Source organism: Propithecus coquereli, unplaced genomic scaffold, assembly GCF_000956105.1.
Source record: "Propithecus coquereli isolate 6110/MARCELLA unplaced genomic scaffold, Pcoq_1.0 Scaffold241, whole genome shotgun sequence".
Lineage (NCBI taxonomy): Eukaryota > Metazoa > Chordata > Mammalia > Primates > Indriidae > Propithecus > Propithecus coquereli.
The window spans coordinates 476608-488831 of NW_012147964.1; the positions used below are offsets into that span (position 1 = coordinate 476608).

Here is a 12224-nt window from a genome sequence, read left to right on the forward strand (position 1 = left end):
ATAAAAATAAAACTGAAAATATACCACTGCTTTAATGCATTTCAAATATACTACCAGGAAAGAGAAAGTAAAAACTGAGAAGCATTAGCTTAAATTAAAATAAAAATAAAACTGAAAAAAAAAAGAATGTCATAGCATACCTATAGGTATTAACAGGCAAAAAAGGTCCACGGGCTATTGTTTTGTGTTTTTTTGGGGTTTTTTTTGTTTTTTTGCTTTTTTTTTTTATTTCAGCATATTATGGGGGTACAGATGTTTAGGTTACATATGTTGCCATGTGCTATTGTTTTGTGTTGTTTTTTTTTTGAAAGTGACCAACACTTGCAAATGGGCTATTGTTAAGTCAAGCAAATTACAAAGTGATATGTATGTACTACCTCATTTAGTTCAGAAACAATAATTCTAATTTTTTAAATTATATTTATGGTATTTATGTGCTGGCATATTGAAATAAAAATAACACACATTTTTTAAGAGCCAGGTATTGTTTTGAGTATCTTAGATATATATTAACTTATTTAATTTGGCAAAGATAACTATAAAATAGAGACCATTATTATGTTCATTTTTTGGATAGAGAAACAAGGACGTGTATCTAGTAGGTGGGAGATCCACGATTTGAATCTTGGCAGGCTAGCACCCGAGGCTGACTCACTAGTCACTGCCCCGAACCTCATATAATAAGTGCTCAATAAACGATTCTAAAATGTGTTTGTGTGTACAAACACTCACAAAAAGATACTGAAAGATAACAGCTAACTGTTAACATTGGTTATGGCTGGAGGGATAGGATTAAGAAAAGCAATAATAATAATAGTAATGTTGATATTATGGGATATGGGTGAGATTTGAGAGGTGTTTGTCCAGGAGAAACAGGATGCCCTGAGCTCTGTAACCACATCCCCGAAAGGCACGGGTTTGGAGTCCACACCCACCACTACCCTGATATAGCAGAAAAATCTCAACTAGAAGCAACCTAGAAAAACATGGTCCACAATTCTACAGCTGATGAAATCTCATCAAAATCACCCCCTGAAATGTTGAATCTATTCTTCTTAGTTGGGAAGGTTACTTCATATATTCAGGAAAGTAAAAAAAAAAAAAAAAATTAGGCAAATTAAATATCCTTAGCGGTAATACTTTTGTGTTAAATTTACAAGGTTTTGAGATACTTAGCATAATCTGGAAACATCTGTTACTTAAAGGGTTTAAAACAATTTGGCACATTGGAGAAGCTCACCAGTTAACCACGTGGTTTTGCTGCAAAAAGCAATTAGACTTGTGATTTTAAAATAAACAATCGAAGACAACATGGCTGTTTATAAACTGTATTGAATGTTTAAGAGAATCTGAATTATTATTGATATGTTAATAGGTTTGATCAATTGGATTTATGGGTCACTCAAGGGCTCTAGTGGCTTTGCCTGTTAGATTTGTAAATCTTCCTCGTTAGGTACTTGAAATTTGGGGGGAAATTAGGATTGTTATAAAACATTTGAGAAAACTTAATTAAGTGTGTAAACAAGGTCAACCATTCACGGAAATGTGACCTGAAAACTCTATTAATGAGTGTACACTGAATGAATAAATATGTTAAATTAATTTTAAATTGGTAAAATTACAAGTAAATGTGCTATTCTTATTTTCATACAAAAATAACCAGATTTATAAATAAAATAACAACATCCCTAAGTCCAACTTAAAGGCTTGAGAAACACTGGGTTTTCATATCTGCAGCTGTAATAACCGAGCAACCCTTAGGTATTTGCCCTGGAGAGACGAAAATTCACGTTCACACACACAAAAACTCTGCACAGGAGAGTTTACAGCAGCTCTGTCGATAACCACCAGAGCTGGAAATGACTCAAACGTCCTTCCAAGATGAATGGATAAATAAACCGTGGTGCATTCATAAATTGGGATATTACTCAGCAACAAAAAACTAATAAAGCATTTATCCATGGATGAACATGGATGAACTCTGAGGACATCGTGCTCTGTGACATAAGCCAGACACAGAAGGACACATCCTGTGTGATTCCACTCACAAGAGGTCCCGAGAGTCTTCAGATCCACAGAGACAGGAAGTAGGACGGTGGGTGCCAGGGGCTGGGGAGGGGGTGGGGAGTGAGTGTTTCATGGGGACAGAGCTTCAGTTTGGGAAGACGAGAAAGTTCTGGAGATGGAGGGCGGTGATGGCTGCACAATAGTGTGAATACACTAAATGTCACTAATGGTAAAATTTAGAAAAAGAAGAAGGAATGGGACTATTGATAAATGCAACATCTTTGAGTCTCAAATGCACTGTTCTGAATGAAAGAAGTCAGTCTCAAAAGGCCATGTACTCTGCGATTCCATTTATATAACGCTCTTGAAAAGAAAAAACTGCAGGGACAGAGATGTGTAGAGGTTAGGGGCGAGGGGGGTATCTGATTACAAAGAGAAAGCCAAGTGGAAATTTTGAAGGAAATGAAACTGTTCTGTATTCTTATTGTGGTGGTAGTTCCACAAATCTATTCAGGTGATGAAACTCATAGAACTGTACAGCAAAAAAATAAATAAACAAATAAGGTAATTTTACCACATGCTAATTTTTAAAACCTTACAACTACAATACATTCAATGTTGACTCACAAGCCATGAATTATAAAGAGGACTTTCCACACCCCAAAATGTACCCAAGATGTTTGAAACTCAAGACACAAAAACTTTATTTTTACCTTCAGAGAAACCACGGTGGTTTTGTTTTCACACACATCATCCAGAACCCTGAAGGTGGCATTTATCAGCGCACAAAAGGAGACCTGCGTCCCAGAAGAAAGAGCGTTTGTGAGCACTCACCCAACCATTCCTCCAAGTACGCAATCTACAAATTGAGCCACCAAGCCCCTCATAGTCCTGAATCCTCAAGTATCTAGAATTCCCAGGGAAACAAAACTATCCTTTGATCGCAATTAGAATCACATCACCTTTCTCTTCCATGAATAAAAGAAGCAAACAGGAACAAATAGCAAAAATATTTCGTGGTAGAAAAAGATGGGGAAGTGGGTAAGCAAACAGTGGTTCAAATGAAATATTACTCATCCCTGAACAAGGAAGGATTTCTGATACATGCTATAGCGTGAATGAAGCTTGCAAACATCATGCTCAGTGAAAGATGTCAGACACAAAGGAACTAATATTGTACGATTCCATGTATAAGAATATAGACAAATCCATGAAGACAGAAAGCTGGTTAGTGTTTGCCGTGGGCTGGGGGAAGGGAATAATGGGGAGTGAGTGCTTAATGGGGACAGGGTTTCTTCTTAGGGTGATGAAAATGTTCTGGAACCAGACAGCAGTGATGGTTGCACAACATTGTGGATGGACTAAATGCCATTGAATTGTGCACTTTCCAATACGTAAAATGATGAATTTTACGTTACGTGTATTTTACAATTTAAAAAGAAAAACAGTGGTCCAAAGTGTGTGGTAGTTCCAAAGCTAATTTACAAGCTCATATTTAGAATAGCAGCATCAATTTCTAAAGAGACTATAGAGTCTTTACTCATTGCAATGACTTCATTCCTCTCTGCCAGGCTAGCTGAATATCGCCCGTCCCATATCACTTGGATGCAGCAACAATGCCTTCGCTGGTGGGGAGACTCCAATATGGTCTCCCCTTCTTCTTCCTCAAGTTTTAGATAGGCAAATATCCTTCCTTCCCAGGTTCCCTTGCAGCTATGTGTGACCATGTGACTAATTTTTGGCCAATCAGGTGCAAACAGAAGTGATGCTGAGTCATACACTTAAAGGAAAAGACTGTGCCTTCCACCTCCTCTTCTCCCCTGCCTACCATCTGGAATGCGGATGTGATGGCAGGAGCTGGAGCAGCCATTTTGGGCCACAATGTGGGAAACTTATGGACCCATCATTATCAGCTCTGCACATCTTACACTCAGGCTGTTACAGAAGAGAGAAATAAACCACTATCTGGTTTAGGCCACTGTTATTTTTGCCTTTGTTAAAACTGCAAAAACAACATCTGACCTAAGTGGCTTCTAGGAAAACCTCAAGAACTAGGAACCTTCAAAAACACTTACATATTCAGGTTTCACTGCGGCTCCCCCTTGGCATTGCTGGACCTGTTTGTTTTGGGGTATTACGTCTTCCTTACACTTGAAGAGAAGTCCTGGGAAGAAAACAAAAGCAACCAAACCAAACGTCAACCACAGCAAGGCAGGATAAAAAAGCAAGTCGAATTTCATTCCCCCCTCTCCGGCTTAAAAACCACCCATGGCTGTAACACACAAAGGTGACGATGAACAAACTACGTCTGTGCACTACAACATGAGGGACTCTACAGAGTACAATATTTAGTGAAAAAGAACAGATCAGAGAAGACCAGACATAGCATGATACCATTTTTGCAAAGCTCCAAAGCAAGCAAAACTAAGTGGATATATTGTTTAGGGATACATACCCAGGAGGGAATATTTTTAAAAAGTAGGAGAATAATGAACACAAAATTCCAGGTGCGTCCCTCAGAGGAGGAGACAGAGTGGGAAGGAACAAGCAGAAGACATGATGGCATTGATGATATTCTCTTTCTTATGTTGGGAAGGGCCTCAGATATATTCATTTTATTGTTATACCTCATTGCTTCCCTATAAGTATTAATAACATATATTTTTAATGTATCTCATAATCCATCATTTAAAAATTTTAAACCTTTTGTGGTTCCCCATTGTTCTTGGGGAAAAGAAAGACTCCAAAATTCTTCACATGGCACAACACAAGGCCCTGCAGACTCTGACCTCTCTCCACCTCATCGAACACATCTAATGCCACTTCTTCTTGTACTCACTCTACGTGAGCCTCAGGACCTTTGCACATGCTATAACCCAGAACACTGTGATCTCCTCTCTTCATCTAGAGAGTTCCTACTCCTCCTTCAAGTTTCCACTTAAATGTCCTTTGCATGGAACAAATTCAATATCTCATTGGCCACTCCAAAGCACACTATGAATTTTCAATCGTTGCACTCATCCTAGTAATTATTAAATATTACATAATTGTGTGTGAAGGAGCTCCCTGGCTCCTTCCCTAGACTATAAGCCCCATGTGGACGAGAATCATGCCCATCACATCCAGAACTGAAAAATCCTCAATACCCAGTGCAAGGGACTTGTTTAATTTATTAATCAATTGATCAATGCTCCAAAAACAATTTATTGAATGAGTTAATGAATGAATAAAAAGAAAATGGGGATGAGGTGTAAGGGAGAGAAGGATCCAGGGGTTGGGTAGAGTGAGAAATTTTGCAACCAAAGCAAGACACAGATTCCACCGCCAAGACATACAGGGAGATTATTACTTTTACAGCTGAAGTTGCCATATTTCTGGAAGCCTTCTGGATCGGGACGAAAGCCCACCATGCAGCTGCAGCTGTAGGAGCCCGGGGCATTGGTGCAGACAGAATGTGGACCACACGGTGATGGGTCTTGGGAACACTCATCAATATCTGCAAGGAACTGGGGAATATCAGGAAACCCGGAGGAACGAGGGGGAGAAATGTCTTATCAGGGCTGTCCCAGAGAACTCTCCCCTCACCTCTACATTTCGCTTTCTGGTCTGCGAAATGCGGCTGTCCATTGCTTGGTGCAAAGCCAGGGTGGCAGGTGCAAAAGTAGCTCCCGGGAGTGTTGGTGCAGGTTGCATTGACGGGGCAGGTGTTGACAGTGCACTCATCGATATCTGTAGGGTACGGAATGGGCGTGAAGCAGAGGTGGCCCGTGGTCCAACCAAGTCATACTTCTTCCAAAGTGCAGAGTCGTGCTCCACCAGACAATGGTGTCCCTGCCGGGGAACACGTTTCCCAGAACCCTCTGCATCTAGAACACCCTCTCCACAACTACGAAAAATTATACAACCCACAATGTCGATAGTGCTAAGGTTGAGAAACCCTGACTTAACTAATCCAGGGGGATGCCAGGTTGCCATGCCAGTAGAGGCTTAGCTCTCCCTCGGAGGGTTTCTGAATTGCAGCAGATACATGGAATAGAATGTTATGGGGGAAAAAAAAACAATTAGGAAGGAGGTAAAGACAAAGCTTTCTTATTTCTATAACAACTCACAAAATAGGAGGAATAAACAGGCAGGCAACGTTGACTAGTGAGTCAAACCAGTATATGGTGTCTGGCACTGGGTATTACCATAGAGAACTGGAATCAAAAGTCTTTGTGATACGAATGTGGATTAATTTCAAGGCCTCCGAAGACACGCAAGAAGGGGCTGTTGCTGGAAGATAAGGGGAAGTGGTTTTCCTGTTAGTATCGTGAAAGACGTCTCCTCATTTAGTAGGAGAGAGATCCCCACTTCCAGAAACATTTAAGCATAAACTAGGTGGCATCTGGTCACAGGCAGCACGGAAGAAATGCGCGTATGGTGATCTAGTGGCTGAAATTTGCGGATGGAGTTGGACCAGATGCACGGTTTTCAAAATTTTTTTGCCCAGGAAGCTTTTCTTTACGTGAAGTGAAACCTGAGTACGTAAAACAAATAAAAGAGGTGATAATCTGACAAAAGCAGATGGGAGAGCCCATGGCCTTGCCTGCATGGCTTTTGCCTTGGTCTCGATGGGATCCCAGGTGGGTTCCCGGGAGCACCTAAACCTGTAATGACTTATTTATAAGGTCCCTTTCAACTTCACCCCTCTATCATTCTGCTTCTAATAATATCAGCAGCTAGCAAAGATCAACAAATAACAAGAAATACAGCCTTTTTAATGAAAAGAAGCATGCATTTTTCACAGTTGAAGAATATAAAATGCACTCTGCAATAGAGTAGATATTCCAAAGATGGCCTCCAGAAATTCCTCCACTTCCTGTAGGCACATGTTGCTCGTCTAGTGAGATAGGGAGTTTATTTCCCCTTCATTGAAATCTAGGCCCATGGCCAATAGAATGTGGTGGAAGGAATGTTCTGGGACTTTCCAGCCCAGCCCATAAAAAGACCGACAGTTTTTGCTTTCTTCTTCTTGAAACATTCTTTCCTGGAAACGCTGCCATGCTATGAGGAGGCCCAAGCAGCGATGTGGAAAGACCCATGAGGAAAGCTCAGGGGCCCAGCTGAGATCCCAGCACCAATTACCAGTCATGTAAGCAAGCCCATTTTGGACGTGCCAGTCATCTCAGAGCCCTAAAAATCATGTGCTCGATCTGTAGAATCACGAGCAAGAATAAAGGGTCATTGTTCTAAAGCCTCTATGTTTCGAGGTCATTGGATATGCATTGAACTGTCTTCAGCATGGCTGGGAAACTTACCTGTACATTCAAAAGCCCCTGGATCTTTGAGGGTCTGAAACTCGGGCGAAAAGAAGCCAGCCAGGCAGGAGCAACTGTATGCTCCTGGGATGTTGACGCAGACGGAATTGGGACCACAAAGAGTCGAGTTTCTGGAACATTCATCCACATCTAAGCAGAAAACCAGTCTCAGTCAAAAGAAGGAAGGACGCTGGGGCTACAGCCACTCACGGCCTCACCGCTGACGGGAGCCAATGTGTTTCCCTGGTTCCAATCTCACCTTCTTGAACCGCGTTTTCACCATTCAGAGAGCAACCATTAGAGGCACACCCATGACCCATAAACTACTCTGATAACACTCCCCAGGGCTCAGGATGAAATCCAAACTCCTCATTAGATGTGCAAGGCTCTGAGAACCTGGCCCCAGCCAAGCTCACCTACTGAATCATTTGCTTCTAGTCTCTTTGCAATTTATGAGGCAGGTGCATAGATTAACTTTAGGCCACACGGTTTGATTTTCTCCCAGTGAACTCTCTTCTGGGTTCAAAGCCTGGCTCTGTCACTTAAGGGCTCTGTGTTCCTGGGTGCAATGGTCTGAATGGTGGCCCCCATCCCAAATTCATATGTTGAAGCCCAAACCCCCAATAGGATGGTATTTGGACATGTTATTCACTGCTCTATCCCAAGTGCCTTAAATATTTCAGAGTATAGAACAGGGGCTCAAGAGGTATTTGTCGAGTGAGTAAATGAATGAATGAATAGTTGTTGGCTTCAGATTTGCAGATGAAAGTCTTGAACTCAGCCAGGACTCACCCCAACCCTGTCACTGGCGCCTTTGCAAACAGACGTGGACCCGAGTCCCCAAAAGACACTCCACCTGCCTTCACAGGATCCCCCCACGCCCTGGAAACTCAGGGGGCCGCTGCTGGATTCAAATCCTGGGTTGCAGATGCAAGAGTAGTTTCCAAGAGTGTTATAACAAGTCGCATACTCCGGGCAAGCTCCGGGGTTGGCACATTCGTCCACCTCTGAAGAGTGGAAGAGGAAACCCCAAACCCAGGTCAAGGTAAATGAGGAAAGGGTGACTGCACACAGCAGACAGGAGATTCACTCTGCAGGTTCATTTGTGGCAGACTGGGCGGATGCACCCCGGTATCTGTGTGCTCCCCTTCGTCCAGGGCACACAGTGGTACGTATTTCCCAGTCGCCTCCTACACTTAGCTGTGGGCATGAGAATAAATTCTGGCCAATGATATGCAAGCAGAAGGGTGGCAAATAGTTTCAAAATAGAATTAACCGAGATTGCAAAAATGGCCATAATCCATCATTCTCTGTATTCACGCCTTGGGATGCAGATTGCATGTATGTGACTTTGCCATGCCGGCCACTAAGAGGTAGGGTCTGGTTCCCCACACTTTGAATATAGCTGGCCTTATGACTTGCATTGGCCAATAGAATGCAGAAGTGATAAGATGCCAGATCCAAACTCGAGCCTTAAGAGACCTGTTTCCTTCTGTTCATTCTCCTGGACCTCCTACCTCTGTCATAGGCACAAAGCCCAGACCAGCCTAATGAAGAATGGAAGACCAAGTGGAAGAGAAATGAACCATTCCAGATGGGTCCCAGACATATGAAACAGCCCAGCCAAGATGAGCTGACTGCAGACGCAAGAACAAGCCCAGGTGAGACCAAAAGAACTGGCCTGGAGAACCCAACCTAAATTGCTAACCCATGGACTCCAGAGCTAAATAAACATGGTCATTTTTAGCCATTAACTTTCAGGGTGATTTGTTACTCGGTCATAACTGACGGCTACAAATAGATGAGAAAAAGCAGAGATGACATCCAACATCTCTTAAACTAAGCCAGGGGACATGTGATGAGGGTTTGATCACTCCTGGCCTTTCACAATGCTGTAGCCATCATCCCTATAGATGAACATGGAGCATTACCTGTACAGGCAAAATGGCCTGGCTTTCCCGGGATCCAGCCATTTCCAGTGGGAGAAGAGAAACCAGGCAAACAGCTGCATTTGTATTTCCCCAGTGTATTCTCGCAGACTGAGTGAGGACCACATATTGGGGGGCTTTGAGAACATTCATCAACATCTGGATAGAGAAACAGTTAGAGTTACAAATTTACCTCATCCCAGTAAAGCAGACTGTATTTTCCAAAAGCAATGAAAATGATATATCCCATCCCACATGCTCTTGATTTAACGTGACTTTGGTACTCCTTTCATCAAGTGGTGGGATATATGTCCCCTCTGCTCTCGAATCTGAGCATGCTCATGACTATGATGGAAGGGACACTAGGTCAAAAACATACGTGCTAGGTCATAAAAATATCACGTACTTCCACCTTGTTCTCTTGAGACGCTCATCTTTATAACCCAGCCGCCATATTGTGAGGAAGCCCAACCATCCATAAACTTTTACAGTGATCTTTTATATTTTCATAATCAGAAAAGAAAGATGAGAGAGAAAGGGAGGAAGGGAAGAAGGGAGGGAGAAAGGGAGGGAAAGGAAGGAAGAAAAGAAGGAAAGAAGGAAGGAAGGAAGACAGGAAGGAAAGAAGGAAGGAAGAAAGAAAATTAGTTGAAGTCCTAAACCCTGGTACCTGTGAATGTATTCCTATTTGGAAATAGGGTCTTTGTTTATGTAACAAAATTATGAGTTGTTTTGCAGTTGCCATGGACCCCCATGTTGAACGTCACCACCAGCTGAACCAAGCATGCAATGGTGGGCGGAACATAAGTGCTCAGACTGAGGAGTGGGGACTGACTTCAGAAGGGGACACCACATGGCACCATCGAGGATCCAATCAGATCAAGCCCTTGCATCATCCCATGGCATGACCCAATCAGACCATGCCTCCTGGCATCACCTCATTGCAAGATCCAATCACATCACGTCCCATTATCCTATGCTTAAAAACTGACCCAGCCTCCAGCTCCAGGAGACAGATTTGAGCATTTCCACCTGTACCTTGCCAGTCACCAACTTGCAATAAAACTTTTTTTACTCAGAGGCCGGTGCCATATTATTGACTACTATGCACATTGGACAGCAAGCCCATTGATTCGCTCAGTAACAACAGCTCCTTATTATACTCAGGTCCAGCGTGACACAGTGTTTGATTTCTAGAGGCCCTCAACAAGAATTCAAGTCCCAGCTCTTCCTCTTAATACTTGCATGCATTGGGAAAGTCACTTCACCTCTTTGAGCCCCAGTTTTCTGCCTAAAATTAGAAAATCCAGGCTGGACATGGTGGCTCATGCCTGTAATCCTAGCACTTTGTGAGGCTCAGGCAGGAGGATTGTTTGAGGCCAGGAGGGTGAGAACAACCTGGGCAACATAGCAAAATCCCATCATTACAAAAAATAGAAAAATTAGCCAGGCATGGAGGCCTGCACCTATAGTCCTGGCTACTAAGGGGCCTGAGGCAGGAGGATCACTGGATGCCAGGAGTTCCAGGTCTCAGTGAGCTATGAGGATGCCACTGCATCTGCCCTGGCAATAGAGTGAAATCCTGTCTCAAGCAATCATAAAATCAAATAAATAAAATAAAGTGAGAAAATCCCTTCCTCTTCTAGTGATGTGATCCTTAATTAATTAAGTAGGTAAATAACGAAGGTCTGGTCCTTTATACCTTCACAGGTGGACTTGCTAGAGATGAATCCAACTTGGCAGTTGCAACTGTAGCTTCCCATGGAGTTGGCACAGTGAGAATGCTCAGGGCAGACCCCGCTAGTGAGGCACTCGTCAATGTCTGAGAAGGCGCAGAGAAGAGTGAGTGGACAAGAGATTGGGAGTGTAAATTTAGAAACAAAGGAACTTAACCCAATCGTAGATGTCCACTAAAGACCCAAGCCAGAAGGCCAGAGAGCATTACCTGTACAGGCAAAATGGCCTGGCTTTCCCGGGATCCAGCCATTTCCAGTGGGAGAAGAGAAACCAGGCAAACAGCTGCATTTGTATGTCCCCAGTGTATTCTCGCAGACTGAGTGAGGACCACATACTGGGGGGCTTTGAGAACATTCATCAATATCTGCACAGAGAAAGAGCTGGAGTTAAAAATATACTTCAACCCAGTAAAGCAGACTGTATTTTCCAAAAGCAATGAAAATGATATATCCCATCCCACATGCTCTTGATTTAACGTGACTTTGGTACTCCTTTCATCAAGTCGTGGGATATATGACCCCTCTGCTATTGAATCTGAGCATGCTCGTGACTATGATGGAAGGGACACTAGGTCAAAAACATACGTGCTAGGTCATAAAAATATCACGTACTTCCACTTTGTTCTCTTGAGACTCTCATCTTTATAACCCAGTCGCCATATTGTGAGGAAGCCCAACCATCCATAAACTTTTACAGTGATCTATTATATTTTCATAATCAGAAAAGAAAGATGAGAGAGAAAGGGAGGAAGGGAAGAAGGGAGGGAGAAAGGGAGGGAAAGGAAGGAAAAAAAGGAAGGAAGAAAAGAAGGAAAGAAGGAAGGAAGGAAGACAGGAAGGAAAGAAGGAAGGAAGAAAGAAAATTAGTTGAAGTCCTAAACCCTGGTACCTGTGAATGTATTCCTATTTGGAAATAGGGTCTTTGTTTATGTAACAAAATTACGAGTTGTTTTGCAGTTGCCATGGACCCCCCAGTCGAAACGTCACCCCCAGCTGAACCAAGCATGCAATGGTGGGCAGAACATAAGTGCTCAGACCGAGGGGCGGGACTGACTTCAGAGGGGGACACCACATGGCAGGATCCAGGGTCCAATAAGATCGAACCCTTGCATCATCCCATGGCATGACCCAATCAGATCATGCTTCCTGGCATTACCTTGCAAGATCCAATCAGATCACGCCTCAATAACCTATGCTTCTAAAACCAAGGCAGCCCCAGGTCCAGCAGACAGATCTGAGCATTTCCTCCTCTCTCC

General features: G+C 42.9%; 1 protein-coding gene across 1 annotated transcript in view; it reads right to left on the bottom strand.

The window, feature by feature from the left end:
- Positions 1–12224, bottom strand: part of ADGRE1 (adhesion G protein-coupled receptor E1) — a 37739-nt gene that overhangs the window by 18703 nt on the left and 6812 nt on the right. Inside the window, exons 5-12 of the mRNA XM_012646118.1 lie at positions 11178–11333; positions 10935–11054; positions 9236–9391; positions 7305–7454; positions 5593–5736; positions 5357–5503; positions 4083–4171; positions 2721–2804 (exon numbers count right to left, since the gene is read on the bottom strand). Coding sequence (XP_012501572.1) covers positions 2721–2804; positions 4083–4171; positions 5357–5503; positions 5593–5736; positions 7305–7454; positions 9236–9391; positions 10935–11054; positions 11178–11333 — 1046 coding nt within the window. The remainder of the gene's footprint in view (positions 1–2720; positions 2805–4082; positions 4172–5356; positions 5504–5592; positions 5737–7304; positions 7455–9235; positions 9392–10934; positions 11055–11177; positions 11334–12224) is intronic.